A 25,479-nucleotide genomic window follows, 5' to 3' on the forward strand; every position below is an offset into this window, starting at 1 on the left:
CATTAGCTTTTTACTTGGCTTTTTAATTGCAAAACCGACTATCAAACGTTAAAAAGAAATTAAAGTCGGGAGTTCTATAATAAATAAATTGAAATTTAAAGAACACAGTACTATATTGCGACGACGAATTTACCCCCGCAATTGAGGACGCAAGTAACGGGCTAATGCAATTGAAGATCATCAATTTCCGCTAATGCCCAACCCAACAATCGTTTCAATTATTACATCCCTCTATGAGCGTACGTCCTTGCAATTTTTGAATCAGAAGCATCTTCAAATTGATATGGCAGATAAAAAGAGGGCTTCTGATGGTTCTCTAAGACCATCCTGTACATTAATCCTCTGTGCATCTAATTTTTCCTGCGGTTATAGACAAAATAAAGCTTCCCACAAGAAAAGAAACTTCTAGTCACCAACTCCCAGAGGTATAATTTTTCATCATAACACATTCTCGACGAGCATTCAGGAAAAATAATTAAACAGCCTTAAATTGATTTCCCCAGTAAATCGTCATCTTAACTGATTTCATTCCACCAAAGAATAATCCTAGAGGGATGTGCAGAGAACTACCCCATTCGAGACATCTTCAGTTCCTGTCAACTCCCTACTGATTCAGAGTCTATATGACCACTATTCCCTGAATGTGCATTCAATCCAGTAATAGGATTGCGTTGCTGCCCAAAATGTCTTAAAAGCTCCATCTGGCGTTCATTAGTATGAGGAAGGCATGCACGTAAAAGTTCCACAGGCATTTCACTTTTTGTAGCTTTACGTACCTCTAAATCAATATCTTCTGCGTTAGGTGGGTTCTTTGCATAAAGTGACTGCAGTATTGTGTCATATTTAATCAGGCAATACTTGGTAAGAAGATCAAAAAATTCATCAAATGATGCCTGCCAGAGAGTAAAATTAGGTACACCACAGTTGGCTGCTGCCTGGGGATCATTTAATAGTTTACTTGCCTTCTCAAGAAGACACTTCAAAATAACAGAGGCACCATCTCCAGCAGGACTACCAAGAGGTCTAAATGGTGGCTGCTCTGAAGAACAAACAACTGCAACAAGGCAAGCACTCAGTGCATGTAGATCCATGCTGATAACACATGCTGAAACCGTTTTCACAAGATTCATAGTTGTCCCAGCTGCTCCTGTATCAGAAGGAATGCTACCAAACAAAAACCTCAAGTGACGGAAAATAGCCATACAGACAATTCGGGTGAGTTTGCTACCAGGTAAAAGAAGCTGAAGGAACTTAGAGATGAGCTTTCGACCCTTAGGAAGAGAAACTATCCGCAGGAATACAATGTCATCCTTGGATGCCAGTCCAACCGTGTTGCCACTTTGGCCAAGTGGGTCAACAAGCTGAAGGGACGCTGCTAATCCTTCAAGCACAATCTGACGCTTATACCTGAGCTGAGCCCCACCATCCTGGGGATGATTGAATTGTAGAAACCGATCAATATCCTCCACATCAAGAAGAAGGCATAGTGCATCTTCAACAGCAATTCTAGCTGCAAGCATAGGTTCTTGTTCCAAAGACCTCTCAGATATTTGTTCAGAGTTTCTGTCAACAGCACCAGGAGGAGGATCAACATCAAGAAGAGGCTGTAGCCTACGTATGGAAGGGAAGGGAATCTTCCCAAGGGCATTAACATGTATATGAGACTGTTGGTCTGTGCTGTTACGACCTCGAGAAGGGTGATCCTTCAGGTGAGATGGGCAAAAATGTTGTTTTGCTCTGGCTACTGCAGATCTTTTGGCAAGACGAGCTTGATGGTAATAATCATCTATGTATGGGTCACTGTTATGCGTGGAAGCATGCTGCATTTTCAGAATACTTTCTATCTCTTCAGCCGTCATGTACTTGGATCTAAATTGCAAACAACTACTATCACTTTTCTGACTGCTAGCATCAGAACTTTGTTGAGAAAGACGCGTATTCTGTCTGCCCTTTTGTGATTTGTGTTTTTGATCTGATAATCCAAAGAACATTTTATGTGCTGATGAAGGATGGGCATTATAGAGGTGGGATTGCACTGCTGCAAAATGAGACAAGGATGGCTGAACTGGACTCTGCAGTCTCTGCTGCTGTGGTGATATCAGCTGCGCAGACATTAGGCCATTTTGATGGGATAATTGCTGCTGCAACATGCTCTGTAAGAGGCTAGAGTGATCTACTTGCAATAAACCAGCATTGTTAACCCAATGATTTTGCGACCTGCTATTAAAAGAATGGCCAGGAGAGGTGATCGTGGGCATATTTCCATGGTAGCGTAACCCATGATGCATGCTAGCCAGATGAAGATTAGAGTTGGACAAAGGAGAGAGGTTTGGAGCAGAGAAGGGCTGTGGTCCACTAGTAAGAGAGGGATTATTCAGGTAATCATGTGAAGCCTGCTGATTTCTGCCACCTGGAGGAGGGAAAGATGTGAAATTTGATTTGGGCACAAGAATTGGTTCACTTGAGAAGCGGTGCAACTGCAGTTGCTGCTGGGGGTATGAGGAAGTTCTGTGCAGAAGTTTTGATTCTGAGAAACAAGCAGATGAAGATTGAGGCTGTGATGACCATCTCTTGCCTTCCTGAGCATTTTCAATATCAAACATTTGCTGATCTAACCAGCTTGCAAGTTCTTCATCTGCTGCCCAATCAGTCGCAGATGAACCTGAAAACAACATGCTGTGAGATGGGCTAAGATCAAAGAAAGGAATTAAAATTAGTGAACCCATTGGAAAGAAAAAATTCCTCAACTTTGACGTCAGAATTAGCAACTGGGTCCCGACGCAAGTAAGAAAACTTGAAATTAAAAAAAAATATATTCAGAAAACTTAGTCCCCAAACTATATTTCACTTAATAAAATGGTACAGAACCATTAGACACAAAGGAATTACTGCTGCTATGCGTATAACGCAAATGTTGAAATAATTTTGCAGGATTCCTCCATTTAATGAATAATAAAAGCTGTTGATAACAGAAAAACGAGTCTACCAGTGAATAAATACAAGCAATGAGTGGAGTCTATCTGCTAGGTAAGAACAGAAAGTAAATATTTTCCAAGCACCAAGTGGTTCAATGTCTACCTCATAATGGAAAAGGTTATGGGTTCTATTTCTAGCACAGCTAAACCCTTCAAAAATTTTCCAATGTACCAAAGAAAAAAAAAAGGAGAAAAGAAAAACTAATCTATTCTTTTATTTTTTTCACTAAAACGATGCAGAAGCTTTTCCTCAACCTCAATATCTATAAAGTAAAAAAATGGTTGATGATACTGACACTCACGAAATGGTCCAAGAATTTCATCTGGAATCAGAAACTAGATCAACGTGGTTGAAAAAAATCTATGCCAGGAAAATTGGTGGCATCACTTCTGTTAATACAATTCAAATAACACAACCAGATCTAAGGTTTGGCCAAATATATCAGTGGGGTTGGTTTTTCTTCATATGGGAGGTCCTAATCCTACATTCACTCAGAAGGCACATTTCAGAGCAGGCTAGCACCTGCTTCTCTTGTCCAATAATGGTGGAAAGAATATCAGGGAGGTTCATATACTCTTATTGAAAAGCCTGATGGCAACCTTAATTTTTATTTGAACCCATTACACCCCTCTAATTTTATTTTATCATCAATAAACCTTGCATGTCCATATCTATGGTGTGTGTGTGCACGATAGGGATTCAAGACAAGAAAGGCCAGCACAGAAGGCAAGGGAGAATCCACAAGGCTGGCTGGTTATTCTAGAAGATCAAAGACCATTCTAGAAGGGGATCAAGCAGTTGGCCAGCAAAGCAATATTCAATTAGCTGATTATCCGGAACAAAAGGCTGGCAGGAAAGAGGCACATGGGCCAGAAGGAGGAGCATAAGCTATAAAAGGAGAAAACAGAGAAGTAGGGGGTATGGGAAGTATTTCAGTGGTTTCTGTAAGCTGGTTATAGCTTGGAAAAAGAGCAGAGGTGATTCTTTGCTGGGAATTGGGAATTGTTGATCTGTAATGTTTTCTTCTTCCCAACTTTGTTTCATTGTCATTTTCTCTGAATTTCCAGGTCCATCAATGAAATTTACCATGAATATGTTGTGGATGCCTTTGTAGGACAGCAATACTGCAGACGTGGACAAGGAACCAGCAGCACCAAGGATATTTGATTGCAGCAGGATTCTTTGGGATCCAGTATCTCTTATTTATTTCAGTTGTCATTTTTCTATGCAAAAAGTAGGGGATTAGCTTTAGTAACTAATTTCCTTAATATTAGTAATTTCCTTTATATTAGGATGATTTTATTTCCTATTTAGCAGAAACTTATTTATGGAATTTCTTTATGCCATGTAAAGCCTATATAACAGGCTGAGTATCATGAAATAAAGCAAGCAAAAAAAACTATCTCAATTGTTCTGTGAGGTTTGAGACTCTCTCTTAACGAGTCTTGAGGGCTTGGGCTCTCTCCGACGAGTCCTGCGTTTCTTTTCTGTCATCATAGGTCCATCAAGAGGGAGAAATCGCAACAAAGGGAAGGCTACAAGTTTTGGAGAAGACTTCGTAGTTCATCGTTCCGTGACTCGATCCCTAATTCGTAAACATAACAAATTGGCATCAGAGCCTGACATGGGGGATTCCAATGAACTGTGAGCTCTTATCCGCGAGACGTCAGAATAGAATGCAGAGAGAGTTGCCCAGGTGGAGGCGCAGGTTCAAGATCTAACTCGGCAACTGAGAGAATTCGTATCTGTCATGGGTGGGACCAATGGAAAGGGAATGGACACTGCAATCAGTAGCAGTTCATCAGGTCTGAATACTACTACAGGGCCAGAAGAAAGACTAGAGCTGCGACAGACTGGAGGCATGGTGCCAAGGTAAGCCAAGCTGGAATTTCCAACATATGATGGTTATTATGATCCCCTCATCTGGCTCCATCGTTGTGAGCAATTTTTTCTAATCAGAAGACACTAGAAACAGAGGTGGTCAGCCTCGCAGCTTTTCATATGACCGGGGAGGTGGAATTATGGTTTTACAAGTTGGAACAGGAGGAAGCAGGCCTGATTTGGCATTCTTTTAAAGAATACTGCAATCTAAGGTTCGGGCCATTACTAAAAGGTAATCCTCTCGGGGAACTGATCAACTTGAAGCAAACAGGAACAGTGGAGGAATACCAAAAACAGTTTTAGAGCTTGCTAGCTCGTGCTGATTCAGTTCGTACAAATCAACAGGTCAATTTTTTTACTGCAGGATTATGTGAGGTGATTCATTTGGATGTGGAGATGCAAAATCTGCCCAATTTGGAGACTACAATGAACTTGGCGAGGGCCTTTGAGAAGAAGCAGCAACTAGCAAGTATGAGCAACAGCCGACGCAACTTCTGGAATAATTCCAGAATTACTACACCTGCTCAATCTGTAACAAAACCAACAGGTTCAGGAGGGAATAACGCACCAGCTTCTAGGGGGGAAAGTGTAACCACACCCTTCGTCAAAAGGCTGTCCAGAACTAAAATGGCTGATCGGAGGGCAAAGGGACTTTGTTATAATTGTGATGAGCCATACACATTCGGCCATCAATGCAAAATATTGTTTTGGCTTGAATTGGAAGAGGGAGCTATAACCGAGACAAAGGCAAGTGAGAATGTCGCAGTTGCAGAACCAGCTATCTCCCTGCAATGCCATCACCGGCCTCCAGCATTCCCCGACTATGCAATTAATAGCCAACATCAGAGGTTGTTTAGTCACAGTATTAATCGATTCAGGTAGCACCCATAACTTTATCAGCAAAATTGCGGCACAAAAATTGAGAGCAACCCTAGATTCTCAAAGTGCTTTACAAGTGGCAGTGGCAAATGGAGAAAAGATTCGTAGTATGGGCACGTGCAAGGAGACTATTCAAGTATCAGGTGAACACTTCCCTGTCAATTTATATGTTATCTCACTAGACGGATTTGATTTGGTTTTAGGTGTACGATGGCTGATGACATTAGGTCCTATCTAGTGGAATTTTTCAACTCTCACTTTGTGTTTCGAATTAGGAAATAGACAGGTCACATTGCAGGGACTCCAACCTAACCATAGACCAAGACTACAACTTCTGAATGAACAGCAAGCAGAATAATTGGAGGGAATTCTTAAACAATTTGCTGATTTGTTTCAAGAACCCAAGGGGCTACCTCCCATTCGTTCATGTGATCACCGTATATTCTTATTTCCGGGTTCAGCGCCTGTGGTAGTCCTGCCTTACCGATATCCTCATTTTCAGAAAAAAGAAATTGAGAAGCAATGTGAGGAAATGCTTAGCCAAGGAATCATCCGTCCTAGTCATTCCCCTTACTCATCACTAGTTTTACTTGTTAAACAACGGGAGGGCACATGGCGTTTCTGTGTCGACTACCAGGAGCTTAATACTAAAACAATTAAAGACAAGTTTCCAATTCCAGTAGTGGATGAGTTATTGGATGAACTCCATGGGGCTCGATACTTAACAAAATTAAATTTGAAATCGGGATATTTCCAAGTCCGTATGGCGGTTGAAGATGTGGAGAAAACAGCCTTTCGCACTCATCATGGGCACTTCGAATTTCTGGTTATGCCGTTCGGCCCCACCAATGTTCCATCCACCTTCTAGGCATTAATGAATGAGGTATTTCAGCCTTACACAAGTTCATTCTGGTTTTCTTTGATGATATTTTGATTTACAGCTAAAACGTGGGGAGACCATTTGCAACATGTCCGTATAGTGTTTCAGTTACTTCGTTCTCACCAATTATTCCTTAAAAGATCCAAATGTTCTTTTGGTGAAGAGCTAGCCTATCTCGGTCATGTCATTAGCGCCGCTGGTGTTACAATTGACACTTCCAAGATTTCAGCCATCCTAGACTGGCAACCTACTTCTATTAAGGCACAACAGGGGTTTCTTGGGCTAGCAGGATATTACCGAATATTTATTTGTAATTATGGACAGCTCGCTAGCCCATTGATGAGTTTGTTAAAAAAGAATAGCTTTCACTGGACTGTTGAGGCTGCCACTTCCTTTGATGCACTTAAAACTGCATTGTCGCAAGCCCCTGTTCTTCAACTCCCTAATTTTGATGATGAGTTTATAGTCGAATGTGATGCCTCGGGTTTAGGAATCAGTGCAGTTCTTCAACAGAGCAGCCACCCCATTCCTTTTTTTTAGTCGCAAATTGGCTGACCAACACCATAAACTGGCTGCTTATGAGTGAGAATTAATTGGTTTGGCCAAAGCGGTGGTTCATTGGCGCCCTTATTTGTGGGGAAGGCAGTTTCTTATCCGAACTGATCATTATAGCTTGAAATATTTGCTTAAGCAACGGCTTACTACCTCGCCACGTGAGGTTTGGGACTCTCTCTTAACGAGTCTTGAGGTCTTGGGCTCTCTCCAACGAGTCCTGCTTTTCTTTCCTATCATCATAGGTCCATCAAGAGGGAAAAATCGCAACAAAGGGAAGGCTACAAGTTTTGGAGAAGACTTCGTAGTTCATCGTCCCGTGACTCGATCCCTGATTCATGAACATAACAGAATATTCAATTGTAAGTTTCAACCTATCCTTATTTTTCCTTCTGCAATTTCTGAATTCTCAATTCAAGCTTCCTTACTCTATCAAGTGGTCCAACCTACCCACCATCCGAATGCCTAACCCAATAATAGAATGGAATCTCGAGTATAATCAATACAAAGGAATCTGGCGCTTATTAATGATGGTTTTGCTAAGGTACAGCTGGATAATGACCAAACTTCATTCCAAACTCACGACCATGGAAGGCCTTCTTACAATGACTGCTAGGGGAATAGCTATCATTGATAAAGGAGACATTATTACTCAGACACCCATGGGTCACAAACCACAGCTATCAGTTCTCCCTGTCAAACGCCACCACACACATAACATTCAAAGGAGGTAGCTGGCTACGTGATGAATGGATTTACCCTCCTTTGATGTTTCTGACCCAATTGGATGAATTGCCTAAGCAAAGCAATATTTCGAAAACAATGGAACACGCCCAGACCTTCGAACAGCCTTAGCATTGGTTTGCATGGAGGGCAGTTAATAGAAGTCCCAAGAAATAGAGACTCGGCACAAGGCAATTGAAGGTTAGTTATAGATGAACTAGAAGAATGACAGAAAATTATGGAGGAGAAATAACAGTTAGAAGCACACAGCTAGAATTAGTTAGTGAGGAGGTTACTTGATGTAGTCACATCATATAGGCATCTAGGAATCATATTCATTACATTTTATTCATATTTAGTTACTTATTATTTTATTTTTATATGTTTTTAGTTATCTTTTAAGATTTGTTTAAATTGAGTGTGATCCCATGTTTTTGGACTTCATTAAGTATATTTTGAAAGTCCAGTAAGGTGTGGAAGGAATTGAAGAGGAGTTTGAGCATTAAAATGCAGTTTTATAGTTCATTGAAGATTACACGAGGCGTGTAACAAATTACATGGCCCGTGTAAACCAATTCTTAAAGATTTTAAGTTCCACAACCCATGTAACTAGATTCGAGCAATGTTCCTTGCCCTGTATAAACTTCTGAGCAACAAAAAAGCTGAAAATTTGAGGTCTAGGCAGTTTAATGGGCAAACCTGTGCAACACTACACGGGCTATGTAATGACTCTAGACAAGAATCTCAATTCGACTTTCCTTTCTTTGTCACTCATTCTAAGAGGACTTACAAGCCTATTTGGACTCTGAAACAAAGGCTTTACACTAGATATAAAGACAATAAGTCAGGGTTTAACGAGAGAGGACCTTCTTACTTTTAAGAGAATACATTACCGTCAATGAAGGCAAGAGGAGAAACGGATCTGCAAGAATTTCCGAGGGATTTTCAGCTAAAGTTTCAAAAAGCCAAAGCTGCGACTCTCCATCTGGGTTTTTGCACTCTATTTTCTTTTCATGTCATTTTTTTATTATTTTATGAACATTATTGTCAAATTCATCATGTGTGAGTAGTTTCTTTATTTTAAAATTAGGGATGTAGCACTTTTGATTCAATTATAAATCTGTTTTGATTTTATTTAATATACTGGGTATTTTGTTCTTTGATTCAATTTCTTATGTTCTTAATGCATGCTATATGTTGAGCTTCGCTTAGTATTGATTCTAAATATTACTTGAAGGATTGAAAGATGAATATTAATATTGGAATAACAGGTTTTTGAACTTCGAATTCTTGATCTAGAGATAGACTGGAATTCTATATGGATCTAACAATTAGTCAAAAAACTTAATGGGTTTTAATTTATTTAACCGCCACGAAAATAAGATTTAAGTTAATTAAGTACAACTTGAGTGCCTTGAGAAATGATTTAAATAACTTAATATTAATATTACAGTAATAAATTTTCATTTATTGAATGAACTGGATTAGGTCTCTAGTCAAATGAAGTGTGAACGGTGAACCCCTAACTTTGGAATACTTTCATTAATTAACATTCATGTTTTGTTACAACTAACTAAACTAAACTAAACTAAACTAAGCCTTTATCCCAAAAATTTGGGGTGGGCTATACAGATTCATTTTCTCTACTCTAAACGATTTTGGGTTAAATTCTCAGAAATGCGTAATGCTTCTAGGTCATGTTGTACTACTCTCCTCCAAGTTAATTCAAGTCTACCCCTTTTTTTCTTTCTATCATCTAACCTAATGTGCTCTACTTGTCTAACTGAAGCCTCCGTATGTCTACGCTTCACATGACCAAACCACCTCAATCTCCCTTCTCTCAACTTATCCTCAATTGGCACCACTCCTACTTTTTCTCTAATACTCTCATTACGGACTTTATCTAGTCTAGTATGGCCACTCATCCACCTTAACATTCTCATCTCTGCAACTCTAATCTTAGACGCATACGACTCCTTCAGTGCCCAACACTCACTACCATATAACATGGCTGGTCGTATGGCTGTACGGTAAAATTTTCCTTTCAACTTATTGGGAATCTTGCAATCACATAAAACTCTCGTGGCATGTCTCCACTTCAACCATCCGGCTTTAATCCTATGACTAACATCCTCCTCACATCTGCCATCTACTTGAAGGACTGAGCTGAGATATTTAAAGTGATTACTTTGGGACAGTATCACTCCATCCAAACTAACTCCTTCCCTATCACCAGCTTGACCTTCACTGAACTTGCAATGCATGTATTCTGTCTTCGTTCTACTTAATTTAAAGCCCTTTGACTCTAGAGTACTTCTCCAAAGCTCTAGCTTTCTATTGACTCCTTTTCGTGTCTCATCATGTCCAAGCTTGGGACCGGCTAAGCGCAAACTACTTAGGCAAAGTTAATATTCAGGTTTAGTTAATTGTTTTAAATTTTATTTCATTTAATTTAGATTTAATTATCATTTCTCTATAATTCAATCATCTAGATAACTATAATTGCCGCATAATTTAGTACTCAACAAAGTCCTCATGAGAACAATACTCACTAATCACTTTATTGCTTGTTAACGATCCGTGCACTTACAAGATTTTGCATAAGTTTTTGGTAATTTAATTAGTTTAGCCATTTTATTTTATTTTATTTTAATTCTTATACCTCACTTGGCTTGTTTGATCACTTTTCAAGAATTTCTATTTTTATGACCAAAGATAAACTACAGGAGGAACTGCTTGAATTAGATCCAAAAATAGACAAAACTCTAAAAGTGATTAAAAAGAGGAAGAAGTAATAAGAGGCTGAATCTTCAACAATGGCAGAGCAGGATACTAAGCCTTTGAGAGATTATGGTGCACCCAACATTCAAGGATTTCAATTAAATGTGACACGACCTATAGTGACTGTTAACAACTTTGAGCTGAAACCAACATGGCTTCAGATAATTCAACAAAGCCAGTTTGGGGATTCTCCATTTTTTATCCACATTTCCACCTCCAATGTTTCCTTGCTTTATGTGATACATTAAAGATTAATGGAGTTTCTCAAGATGCTATTCGCCTGAAAACGTTTCCATTCTCTTAGGGACAGGGCAAAGAAGTGATTACTATCTCAGCCTACTAGTTCATTCACCACATGGGAAGATCTATCACAAACATTCTTAGCTAGATATCTTCCACTTGGGAAGACAGCTAAACTCCGCACTGAACTTAATACATTCTGCCAAAGGGACAATGAATCTCTCTATGATGCATAGAACGGTACGAAGATCTTAAGAGAGTGAGCCCACACCATGGCATCCAAAACTAGCTACTTATTCAGAATTTTTATAATGGGTCGGTACAACAAGAAGCACCATTGATTCAGCAGGTGGTGGAGATTTGATAGGGAAAACCAATACTAAAGCTTTTGATCTCCTAAACAGGGTTGCCTATCACAATTTTAAGTAGGTCAATGAAAGAGGAGACGAGAATATCAACTCGAGTAATTGAACTAGATGCATTGAGCATGATCAACTGACAAAGAGGTTAGATAGGTTGAGTGCTAATGTTGTTGGAGCTAGTAACTTAGTCAGTGATCAGTGTGGGGGAGGACATCAAAGTTCAAAAACAATTATTACAATTATCCTACTTCCAAGCAATTAAACTATGTAAACAACAATGGGAATTTCAACTAGAGATCTGGAGGGAACCCTTACTCTAATACTTATAATACTGGATGGAATAATCACCTAAACTTCTCATAGTCCAACCCGCAAAATCAGCCTATCAACCAACAGTAAGGGTAGAAACCACCACCACTGCGATTTTAGCAAAGAAATCCGAATCCATCCCATTACTACCTCCTTCTCAGCCTCAACCTCAACCTCAACCTCAAAAGCAAAAATCATCCATGGAAGCTATGGCAGAGAACTTTTTGATAGCACAACAGCAGCAAAATGAGATGATTAAGCAATTCACCTCCACAATGGATCAACTAGCCACTCACAATAAAATACTTGGGAATTAGATTGCTCAGTAAGCCAACTCCTCAAGCAAAGCCCTTGATGAACTACCTAGCCAACTAGAAATGAACCCGAAAGAGCATTGCAATGCTATTACATTGAAAAGTGCAGGGCTAGTAGAGAATCAACCGAGTAATGGTGTACAAGAAAGAGAGGGAGCAGATGAAGCTAAAAGGCTCCACCAGTAGAAGAGGAGAAAACGCATGAAGACAAAGGTGTTGAAGAGAAGGAAGCCAAATACATACCTCTCAAACCATATATCCCATCTTTGCCTTTTCCACAAAGGGCATTAAAGGTGAAGTTTGATGCTCAATTAGGGAAGTCCTTAGAGGTGCTCAAAAAGCTCTATATCATCTCATTCACAGAGGCTCTTTCCCAAATGTCATCCTATGCAAAATTCTTAAAGGAGGTCCCATCTAACAAAAGTAAACTTAAGGAGTATGAGATAGTAGCATTGGCTAAGGAGTGCAATGCAATTATTCAAAACAAATTTCCTCCAAAGCTTAAATATCCAGATAGTTTCTCAATTCCTTGTTCTATTGGCAAATTAAATATTAATGAGGCTATTTGTAATCTTAGTGCTAGCGTGAACTTAATACCCTTATTAATATGTGAGAAGCTGAAATGAGGAAAGCTCAACCCAACCACTATCTCTCCACAATTGGCAGATAGATTAATAAAGTACCCTATAGAAATTCTGGAGGATATTCCGCCTGAGGTTAGTAAGTTCTTTACCCCAATTGATTTTGTGGTGCTTGATATAAAAGAGGATGTGAAAATCGCAATCATATTGGGAAAGCCTTTCTTAGTTAATGCTAGAGCTAATATTGATGTGAAGAATAGGATGTTAATTCTGAGGGTTGGAGAGGAGGAAACAAAATTCAATCTATTTGACACTCCTAATCAAACAGCTTAAGTTCTTGTTTTAAAATGGATGTTATAGAAGACAATAAAGAAACAGCAACTAGTACAAAACATGAACACTCTAGCTCCTCCAAGGGTTCCAAAGTTGCTCCTCAAGGCATAATTGAAGTCCAAACAAGATAAAAAGTGTTCACAATTGATGGGAAGAAGATGACATCCAAATACATTGAAACACCTATCAAGTGTGGTTCGTTTCTCCATATTGAAGCCACCATGATAAGCAAAATGAGTCAAGCTAATGACCCTAAATTAGCACTTCTCGGGAGACTTCAAGTTTTACTTTTAATTTTTGCATTTGTTTATTTCTTTTGTTTTATGACCCTCCGAGCTTGTTTGATGATTGTTCACTTTGTAGGCTCCAAAAGCACTTGAAATGAGCAATGAAAATCAAGCATACAAATCTTCGAGAGAACGCAAGCTTCAAAGGAGAGTATTCTTTATTCATTAGCTTTTACTTACTTATTGCATTATGACATTGCTATTGAGCTAAATGTGCTATCTTAATGACATTAAGGACCATGTCAAATATGAATTTGGGGGATTCAATAGCATTTGCACTTCAGATTTTGCATTTTAGGCAGATAATTTTTGTATTTTTGCATTCCAGTAATAAAATCAATAAATTTTTTGCATTTTTCATCTCTTTTGATATAATAATAACTGTTTTAATAGATGATTAAAGTGACTTTAAGAGGTTTAATGTGTTGATTGCTCAGAAAAGAATAAGTAAAAGACTGTTCATAATGGAATTGATATTTAGCTTTCTGTAAATTAGTTTTCCTAAGCGTACATACATCATTCCATTATAATAAAATTGTGAGTTCTTAGAGCAAGTTTATGTGCATAGATGTAATTTTCTAATTGTCTCACCAGTCCTAGAATAGATTTTTTAAACTTATCGAGACGAAATCTTAGCATACACTTAATGAAGAGATTATTTAGGCATTCTTTAATTTTAGCCTTATTATAGCATTAGCCACCCTTAGTTAAATTATCATTTGTAGCCAATTTGAGCCTATATTTTTATCCTTTAATCCATTCTTTATTTAACCACATTATTTACCTAACTCTTAGCCCAAACACTTAAATTACTCTTATGAGAAAGGTTATCTGTTGAAGTGAGAGGTACACTAGATAAAATAAATAAATAAATAAATAAAAAGAAAATATAAAGAAAGAAATAAATTAAAAGTGTTAGTATACAAAAATAAATTACAAACAAATAATCCACTCTAGTGTTCAAAGAACGAGTTTAGAACTAAAACCAAAGAGGAATAAGTGTACTAAACCCAAAAATTATAAATATAGTCCCTATTCAATTATATAAAAGTATGCTAGCACTAAGAAAAAAAAATCCAGTGTGTCTTGATCTTCTATAGATTAATTGTTCTCATTCTTTGATTACTTTATATCCTTTTGCTTTGATTGTCACATTATTATTCTTTAACCCCATTACAATCTTATGAAAAGACCTTTTAATCTTTTGATAGTGTGTGCTACATTAAAGGTCTACCTATGAATTCAATACATTCATATATACGCATAAGAGATTGCTAAGTGTACATATGTTTATTTAAGTAAAGTAACTTCTTATAACTAGTATGTGTACATATGTTTTGGGTTGGTATTTTGCGTTTGGCTAAATATTGGTACATACAATGGATGTTTGAATTCTTAGTATTTTGAGGAATTATTGACATGTTGATCTTTTTGAGATTTTCTTTAAGAAGTCCAAATTTTTTATTCTTGTTACACCAAAAAGGAAAACACCTCTCACATGCATTTAGTTTCTCTTTGTTTGAGGACAAGCAGAAGATTGAGTTTGAAGATATTTGATGTAGTCACATCATATAAGCATTTAGGAATCATATCCATTGCATTTTGTTCATATTTAGTTACTTGTTATTTTATTTTTATATATTTTTAGTTATCTTTTGAGATTTGTTTACATTGGGTCTGATCTCATTTTTTTGGACTTAATAGGTATGCTTTGATAATCCAAGAATTGGACAGGAGTGGGAGCATTAAAATGCCGCTTTGGAGTTCATAGAAGATTACACCGGACATGTGTAAACCATTTCTTGAATATTTAAGTTACATGGCCTGTGTAACTAGACCCGTGTATACCGCCTACATCTGCCTCCAACAGCCAAGGTTCACTTTATCTTTCATGTCTCTCAACTAAAGAATGTAGTGGAGGATCATCCAGCATTGGCCAACTTACCACCTGATTGGATTCTAATGATATTGCTTGCCAATTTCCTACTTTTAGCCTTAAGGACAAGACTATTTCTTCAGAAGGCAGCAATGATAGGGATTCAAGTTAAGAAAGGCCAACAAAGAAGGAAAGGAAGAATCCACAAGGCTGGTTGGCTTATTCTAGAAGATCAAAGAAGGTTCTAGAAAGGGATCAAGTAGTTGGCCAGCCAAGCAATATTCAGTAAACTGATTATCTGGAACAAAAGGCTAGCATAAAAGAGGCACATGGGCCAAAAGGAGCAGCATAAGCTACAAAGGAGAAAACAGATGAATAGGGGGTTATGGGAATAAGCTGGTTATAGCTTGCAATAAGAGTAAAGGTATTTCTCTGCTGGGAATTGGGAATTGTTGATTTGTAATGTTTTCTTCTTCCTGAATTTTGCTTTATTGTAATTTTCTCCTAAATTTCTAGGTCCATCAATGAAAGTTAGTTTCATGCTCTCCGTACAATTTCTGAATTCTCAATTCAAGGTTCCTTCCTCTATCAATGTGTTACACGCAAGGTTATATTAAATATGGTACAACATGTCGGTTTCTTTTTTACTTGCCTTTTCACATTTCTCTCTTTGACTCTCAACCATTGACTATTGTCTCTCCCTCCCTCTCTTACGCGGTTTCTCATCTGCCTCTAAATGTTCTAAATGACAGATACAGATGGAACATATCCAAGATCTAATCTCGTGAGAATCAAAAGAAACAAATTGTCATTTCTTTTACAAAGAAAAAAAAAATTATCCCCGGAATCAACATAGATAAAAGAGATGGATTTCTTTCAAGGGTATTGTTCAATTGGGAGGAGTGCTCACTACCGACAAGAATTCTTATAGCAAATTAAAATCAATGTCATGTAAATGTTGTACACTAGCTTTCCCTGCATTTCTGGCCTTTATATTGATGGAGTGGAAAAATCAATACTATAATTTGCACAGATTTTCTTGTCTACAATTTGCACAAATTTTCTTGTAACACTGATTTCTTTTGTTAATGTATGCTTTAGGGCATTCCATTCATTTCATCACAGAAAGCTAAAAATTATTTGTGGAAACAGATCATCTATACAATTCAACTAATGGGCAATGAAAAGTCAATTTTGATTTCTCTTGCATAATAGGGCTAATTTGGGTAAGTAATTGGTGGGGGCTTTGCTCAGCCTGGAATTAAAGACAAGGAAGAGGAACCAAGGGTGAGATCAAGAAAGAAAGTGGTGAACGGGGAGAGGGGAAAGACAGGAGGTAACAAGAAGTTATTGTATTGATTCAGTGTTGTTAAGGTGAAAGGCGACACTAAGACGACAGGGTACCCTATGGCCCTAGGCGAGAAGCAAGGGCCTTTTTGAAGCGAGGTATCATAGCTTAAATTGCCTTATTATATATAGACACACACTCTTAATGTAAAAAATTTATACTTTTAACTAGTTTAATAAAGGAAAAAAGCATATTAAAATTAAATATATATATATATATATATATATATATATATATATATTATTTGCATTGTCTTCCTTCAATTAATAGGATCTAAACCATTTTAAAATTAAATAACCATTTGCAAATACACAATACCCATTTAATAAAAGTCATAACACAATTGACAATAACCATTCATCCCAAACCAAGAGAAGCTAAACCATTTTAAAATTAAATAACCATTTGCAAATACACAATACCTCTCTAATAAAAATCATACCACAATTGACAATACACAATACCCATTTATCCTACACCAAATGGAGCATATCAACGCACCAATTAATAGGATCTAAACCATTATAAAATTAAATTAAATAACCATTCTAAATGAGATTCACAATATCCATTTAATTAAAATCATACCACAATTGACAATAACAAAATGCACATCACAATACAATACCCATATGATAAACAATGAAACAACAAATTAAAAAAAAAAAGTGTTGCTGTTGTATAATTAAAAATGGCGTGATAGTGAAGATGGCATAGAAGAAGAGAGGAGGAGAGAAGAAGGAAAAAAAGTGGGAAAAAAAAAGGAAAACGCAGGAAAATGAGTAAGAGAGGAGAAAAAATAGTGTGACTAAATGCGCAGGTAAGAAAGGAGAAGAAGTGGATGCACGTGTGAAAAGGCAAAAGATGTATCGAAGAAGAATAGACGAGAGAGAGAAAAGAAGCTGAAGAGGAAAGAAAGGAAGGAAAAAATACCTCGTATGCTTCAAGTCTACCGGTGGCATGAGTTGAAGTGTTAGTTTACGGTTTATTTTTTTTTATTTTTATGCAATTTAAAAAACTAAAAAAAAAAAGGGAAAAGTTGACGTTATTTCACTCAGGCATCACCTTGGTCGCCTCACGCCTCTCGCCTCAACACTCTCATGCGCTCACCTCTTTCAAGTTGACTCGCCTCAACTAGACAAGGCCATAGTTATTAAAGGTGCGCCTCAGGCATGCCTCAAGCTCAAGGCTCACCAAGCTCGAACCTTAGCGCCTTATCCGCCTAGGTGTGCGCCTTTGTTCCAGACACAAGGTTCTAGAAAAGCATGCCTTATTTATTTCCATCTTTAGCGAACACTTTTATTGGCAAAAAGGACTACCATTTAAACTCAAACCAGCAAACCCAATTCAAGATATATGTCAAAGAAAAAAAAAAGAAAAAGTATCAAATTTATTTGATTTTTATGGATTTTTAAAAACTTTTGCTTTGCGTCTCACCTCGCTCAGGCGCGCACCTACAAGTTGCACCTTGCGCCTAGGCTCCAGGACTTCTCGGCGCCTTAGTGCACCTTAAGCCTTTAATAACTATGGACAAGGTGCTAGGGGCTCGCCTCGTGTTGCCTGGAGCCCTTTTTCGCCTTTAACAACATTGATTAGTGTCAATTAGTGGTCATGCTTTGTCTTTGGTAGAAAGAAACAAGGAGAAAAGCATTGGTGAGCAAGTAAAAAATATTTTATTTAACTTGAAAAATAACAATTTTTAAATAACTTAAATGTGTTGTTTGCACTATAATAATTAGCCCTATCATGGGTGTATTTGTAGAAAGCGTTGACTAGAAGGTGCCGCTAGATTACTAGCAAATACAAAAGCTAAGTTATGCATTCAACCTCAAATTTTAGGTCTGTGTGCTAGGTGATACTGGAACATTTACAAGGTCTACATATTTTAAGAAGAAATTTATGAAACTTTTTAGCATTTTAATTATTTAAGATATTTTTGGTATTCAACTTAGTATGGATCAAGGGTATTTTCAGTGTTATTAAAGGTGCCTAAAGGGCTGCCTCGCCTTGGTGAGGTGCACCCCAATCCCAAGAGGCAAGCGCCTCCCTCGCCAAGGCACTGAGCCGCTAGGTGCGCCACGCCTCTTTCAAAGTAATTTTTTTATCATTATTATTATTTAGGGTTTCTCTCCTCTTCCTCTCCTATTCTATTCTCTCCTTCTCTTCTCTCCTCCTCTCCTCTAAGTGGAGTTAATTAATCTTTGTTTAAATTTAATTTCCTCTTTATAACCTTATTATTTTCTACTTTCTATTTCTCTTATATTACATATAGTGCAAATAATATTTTTTTATTTTCAATATGTTTTTTACTTATTAAACTAGTTAGGTGTGTGTGTGTGTATATATATATATATATATATATATATATATATATATATATATATATATATATATATCCTCACCTCTCACCTAAGGCCATAAGGTACCCTGTAACCTTAGTGTCGCTTCTCACCTTAATAACACTAAGTCTTTTATTACTCCATACAAGTCCTATGAAACATTTTTTTTAACATTAATTTTGATATATTTTGAAGATTGAGAATAACAAAAACTAGTATTACCTTTCTTCCTTTACAAGCCCTACACGGTTGCACCTATTCCATGACCCCCTACTTGTAGTTATGTATTGACATATCAACTATGTCAACTGAAATGATTATAACTAGTGGGGAAGCAGCACTAAAATCAAAGTCAAAACCCACCCTTATGGGAATTGCTTGTCGCAGCTGCCACCATTAGCAACAATATACTCATTGGGTTTGTCCCTAGCCAATCCACCTATTTTTGGAACTTGCACACTCCAACATTATTGTAATCCTTATTACCACCAGTAAGCCCCCCACCCCCCCCCCCCCCCAAAAAAAAAAAAAAAAAAACACCCAAGCAAAAGTATTTAGAGGCTCTAAAACGCTACCTTTGTTATCAAACATACCAGATACTCCCATAAGAGGGAAACAGTATTACTTCAATGCCATGACAAGGTCATATGATAAAGTTGATTTTCAATGCCATATTACTTCATTTTGCCTACTTTTTTATAAAAATATTAAGATAGTTATAGTTCAATTTCAATATAAATTTTCTTTTAACAAATTTGAAGATTTTTATCAAAGTTTAAAATTTTTAAATAATAATTTATTAAGAAAAAAATATTTAAAAAAACTGTAAATAAAATTTATTTAGGTTGACAAAAGTTAATATTCAGATGTCTTTGACATATTTTACATAAGATAAATTTGTGTAAGCAAAAATTTTAGTATTACAAAGAAATGTAAAAGACTTAAAATTATTATTTTAAGAAAGTAAATAAGTTTTTGATAGATAATTTCATCTCAATGGCTAGTGCAAATGAAGAAAGTACAATTAGAGCTTTAACAGTGCATAGATTCAACTCCCTACAGTTAGTGCTTTAACAGTGCATAGATTCAACTCCCATGACCATTGGCCTAATTGTTTAAAACCAAAACCGAATCAATCAATTCAGCAATTACTTGGTCCGATTTGGCAGATAAAGCCAATTTTGTAAGAAACGGAATTTACTGATCAGATCAAACCAAACCACCCATTGGTCCAACTCCTAGTTAAACCAATTGGATTAGCCAGTCCACTCTAATTCTGAAAACAAAGCTTCAAAGAATTCACTAGAAACTTGATCATCTTAATTCATGTCAATACTTTTCAAAAGCAAATTGATTAGGGAATTGGTCTGACCATGAGTGACTTACATTAGTGTTAGTCCATCTTTGGTCAAAAATAGGAAAAAGGACCTACTCACAAGCTTTGAGCTTCTTCTTTTTCTATTTTTCTCTACATAAGGGTACAGTGTCTATAGGTATATTTGGTTTTGGATGACTGGAAACCATTTGAATTTAAGAACTAGCTGTGATAGCACTGAATGCTTGGCAATTACCATATTCATTTAGACATATAACCAAAATTCCCACGAAAAATAATCTATGGAAATTTTAATACACAACCATGAGATAGTATCAATTGTAAAATTTAAAAAAAAAATTATAACTCACTTTCCCTTGAAAAGGATGAAGATCCTCTATCACCAATAACTCCAACATTTCTTGGTCCAGTGACAACTCTGTTCAACTGTGCAGAAGAAAAATAATTTCGAAAGACTATCAGAACAGTTTTATAAAGCATCCCGAACTTCTACTATTAGACAAAGGAAGTGTAGAAATTAAGAACTATTAAGAACAAGAACAGCAGAAGCAACAGCATGAGAAAGAACAAGATTAATATAAATGTCCAAGCAAAGATATTCACTTCATTTGGTAATTCACATCATAAAATTAATACTAAAGATATCTAGAGTTTTTTATAGAGAAAATACATAGATTGGCCATATAGTCAATCACTATAAAATCCTTATGATACTATTTGATGAAAATTGATTTTCGGGGTTTAAGCATCTTCGGTATAAAAACCAGAGGTCACCATCACAATCAATAAAAATAGAACTTGATAATCAGTTAACTCCTGGATTTCCTTTCTCTAAAATACTCCAGGATTACTTTGCCAACAGCAAAATTAAGGCAAGCATGCAGACATGTACAGAGAAAAGAGAATTTGTGGTCTCTATATTGAACAAGAAGACCACCAACACCAAAAGAAACCTAGGCTGCGAAGGAATCAGGAAAGCAGCTAAATGACTTCTATATTGGTAGCATTACTTCTAATACATAGGAATTATTGGATCAATAATGGCATCATCACCATGAGCTTGCAAGCAAAAGCCTCGGAGATAGATAAAAGGGGGAGGGGGGAAGGGGGGAAGGAGGGGGATTTCATCTTAGCAAATCCACCTCTAGTGATAATTCCTTCCACAGCAAAGCTAATCTTAATCTTATGTTGATGCAAATGAACCCATAAATCATTTTGGGCCGGAATTAGGGCGCCTTTAATAGATAAAATATTTAAAATCATATGCTGAGATCCCATCAACATTGTGTACAAACTAAAAACTCTTCCATTCTAGAACCGAATTTAAAAGTGCTCAAGTCAATAAAACTATTGAACACTGATAAAAGATATACATTTTAAAAATATATATATCTTTTTTGCTTCTTCCATTAATGTCTCAACAAATTCAAATGAAATTCATATCATGTTCTTTCCCACTCTCCTGAAATTATAATATTCTGCAACTATTAGTTATAATCTGCATGTTTCTTTAGATAATTCAGATGACTTAAATTCATAGCCAGAAAATTAACAAAATTTAAAAATGTTAATGATTCTATATCTTTCTTTTTGTCCACGCATTTGACACTATATGCTACAGAGAAATTTCAATACTAAGTTCTTAAAGATGAAAATTCAATACCTCAAAAGATCAACCTTTTTGCACATAGACTGCAAGCTTAAAGCAAATACCAACTAAACAAGCCCAGCAACCAACATGGAGTGCAGACTATAGTATTCCTATCAGTATCTAATACATGCTACAGCAATTTTGCCCTATCCATCCAAATGATTCGGCTACATAATGGGTAGATTTCATCCATCCTTAATTGCGAAATACCAGTAATCGCAAAATTATTCACACTGAAAATCAGACATTATCAGTAAAGTGATATTTATATATCTATAATACATTTAAAGGAAATAACGGAGGAAGGAACATATGAATGGACAGCAAAACACATAATTAAATTATAATATCTACATACTGGACATCCTACTTCCACAGAAAAACCTAAACTTATCACACGTTACTAAAATACCCTTAAAACATGATATCATTTATATCATAAAGTGAAACACTAAGCTTCATAAGTTAGTAAAAATTCCAGAAGATAAACCTTTAGAATACAAGATAAAGAAAGATAGATATCATACATATCATAACGTGAAACAATAACCATAGAAAATCATATATATCATAATGTGAAACATGAACCACCTTCACAAGTTCATAAAAATCATTAAAAATGTTCACGTCTTTAATTTTAACCCAAAAAAATTAAAATAAAATTTTATTAAATAAATGAAAAGTTTAGCCTTAATCCTAAATTGGAATTCCTTAAACACAAAACTTTCAACTAAATGAAGAATGAAAATTTAAAACTTTCTTAAATTCCAAAAATTAAGTTTCGAAGAGGACTAACACAATCAAAATACTTAGTTTTGTTTTGACAACTGGAATATGACTATTTCTAGTACCACAAATGCAGGTTTGTCCTATTGCATTCAAGGATTTTTCCCTTTAATTCAATGAAAATCAATCTTGCATGTATACAAAGATAATTCTTCACACAGTTCATTATTTTAAAAATATTTAATATTATTTAGTTTCTGCAGTTAATATGCCAAGTAATAAAAAAAATTGCTTATGTAATATATTATAAATATTATTATATTTCCAAAAGAAAACATAAAGTGGAAATTTCACTAATTTCAATAATTTCTCTATAAATTTCATTTATATTTTCTTTTTTTTTTTTTCAGTAAGAGATTATTTGTGTTTTATATACACAGTGGCTATATTACTCTCATTAGCAAGTTATAACTTTTATAAAAAGAACTATACTCAAAAGTTGAAAACACAAAGAATCACACACAGCACACATGGAAAAATGACCAGTTCAAGCAAATGTAAAAAACATCAGCAAAACAAATGGAAAATTCATAAGGTTTACACTCCACACAATTATTAAAGTTAGGAAACCTGACCTTTGCAAACGTACTTGCCAGATCATCCATGTCTGATAAACATTCTAAGCCTACATCCTGGAATTGAAAGAAAAGAAGTATCAGAGCCATCACAGCGTATTTCATACCCCAGAAGAATTTGAAAGTAAAAGACAAAAAATGAGCTTATTGTTGTTAGAAGCAAATAATCTAACAGTTCTAGCCCTAGGAGAAGTGTCATTCAATGACACACGTGCATTATGATCCTAGCAAACAAATGGCACATAATAAAAATATAACTCATAGCCCAATATTCTAAATTATGTATCCTTTGCTTCAACTTTAGGGGCAGATTAAAATCCTAGAAAAGAGTGTTGCTCTTTTCTCCCCAGTAAGAGTTTAGATAAGTGCTTCCACTATTTATTAACCATTTTCAGAATTGAAAGTTTTTAATAGGATGGGAAATTTAGAAACTTCAATGATGAGCCTAGAAATCTCAAAGTTACAATGAAACAAGTTAAACTGCTGAATGGTTATGAATACCAAAATGAATGTCACAAACACAAGCATTCCAAGCAGTAGTAATTGAAGCTATTATCAAATTCAAGAAACAATAGGCTCTCTCATCTCTAAATTAAATACAAATAACATTTATCTCCTGAAAATTTTATTATAACTTCTCAAAGCAAATTTTTAAAGGAGAAAAAGAAATCATGAATAAAGCAACTAGGAGAATAAGGTTATCCTCCTCTGCAATATAACAAAGAGCGATTAGCGAAATGAAACAAACAGCATAGCTAAAATTTCTGCACTAAAAGCCAAGAAAACAATTTTATCGCACACCAACCACACAGATATAAAACCCCGATTCCTAAAAAAATCGAATTTCTTTCTGATTAAATGTACCAAGATCACGACAAACCTTTTCCATAACTCCAAAAGATCCGCTCCTGATTTGAGATCCGATATGCCTTCCTAGTGGATGACAGAGCTTGAAAAAAATATTGGGAAATTAGGGTTAGGAAGTAGAAAATTAGGACTTCAAGATATCGAAGACAAAATAAGGATCGGATTGAATGATCTGTAGGGTACAGCCCGCTCCTTTAGCTAGAATCAGAGGAACATGCTGCAGGAATTTCTGGGCAAAGACCTAAAAGTGGGACTTAAGAAGAAAGAGAAGGTTTTTGTTCTCGGAGAAATGATTGTATGTCTCCATCGGTCCATCCATATACACACCAAAGTCGCCGCCACGTTATTATTATCCCCATAATTATTTCAAAGGAAAAGATTAAACATATAACCTTTGTGGTTTACTATTTTCCTACTTTTTCCTTTTAGAATATATTATTTTCCTGCTTTGAAAATTTATATCTAAAATGTATTAGTACGTACAATTTTTATTTATTAATATTTTATTAATAATAATATATTAATTTTTATTTTCATTAGATATAAAAACTATCTCACATTAAAATAATTATATATGTTCATTAAAAAGCATCAAGAAAAATTATTCATTATTAATAATTGTATCTTTTATAAGAGGTATATATGAATTGATATAATTATTCTATTTTAAAATATATAAGTGAATAGATATAATTTTTCTAAGATATGTGAAGTGAATTATTATATATATTATAAAAGTTATAAATAAACAGATATGATTATTCTAATAGATATAAGGTGAACTGTTATATCTACTTAAAAGAAGTATAAATGCTTTGAAAATAGCGATAGTTTTTTTTAGCATAAATATTTATTATCTCTTTCTCTTCTATCTTTTCTCTTTATTTCTACTAACAATTAATATTATTATTTTTTAATTCGTTCATGGGAGATTCTAGAATTATTGTCTAGAATTCTGTTTTGATTTTGTTATATTGGAGGGATCCGCTTAAATTACCCAACAGCAACATAGTGGGAGCATAATTTTCTTAAGGAGAGTGACTACAAAATCGAAGTCTATTCCTATTGTTATTGTTATTTTTATAACAATCTTAAGAGAATTAATTAATAATGGAAGCTTCTAGTACCAGTGTTTCTAATTTTGCTTTCAACAAAATTGTCAATTCTAATGTCTTCAAACTGGAGCATTTTGATAGAACTAATTTTACTCGTTGTGTCACACCTTACCTCTTTTTAAGGCATAACATTATCCCGTAATATACCTAATATACCATACCGTTAACCAATTAAATACACTACAAGGGATTTTAAACCTTTTTTTTCCTTTTAATTTAAAATGGTGGTTCATATTTCTTGATTATTAGTATCCTCAAACTGGAATTTATCTCAAAATCAAAATTATTGATTAATTTAAAATCTCTGTAATTTTTGTAAAAATTTCGGCAGAGTGCCGTCTATAATTTTAAAAAACAGTTCTTCCAAAAACCTGTAAAAGCACTCCTAATATTTTTACCTCAATCCCAAACTCCAATATAGTTCAATTCAACTCAATTCAACAACACAATTCAAATTCAATTCAATACCATTCCCAGCAATTTATAAA

General features: G+C 35.5%; 1 protein-coding gene across 1 annotated transcript; it reads right to left on the reverse strand.

The window, feature by feature from the left end:
• Positions 1-48: 48 nt before the first annotated feature.
• On the reverse strand, positions 49-24,231 carry LOC131179933 (protein PAT1 homolog 2-like). The gene is made up of 4 exons (XM_058147176.1): positions 23,890-24,231; positions 23,010-23,066; positions 20,348-20,423; positions 49-2,662 (listed from the first exon to the last, which is right to left on the reverse strand). Exons 1-4 carry the CDS (start codon positions 23,896-23,898, stop codon positions 597-599), a joined length of 2,208 nt encoding a protein of 735 aa, XP_058003159.1. The 5' UTR covers positions 23,899-24,231; the 3' UTR covers positions 49-596.
• Between the last annotated feature and the right edge of the window lie 1,248 nt (positions 24,232-25,479).

This window comes from Hevea brasiliensis, chromosome 5 (genome assembly GCF_030052815.1).
Source record: "Hevea brasiliensis isolate MT/VB/25A 57/8 chromosome 5, ASM3005281v1, whole genome shotgun sequence".
NCBI lineage: Eukaryota > Viridiplantae > Streptophyta > Magnoliopsida > Malpighiales > Euphorbiaceae > Hevea > Hevea brasiliensis.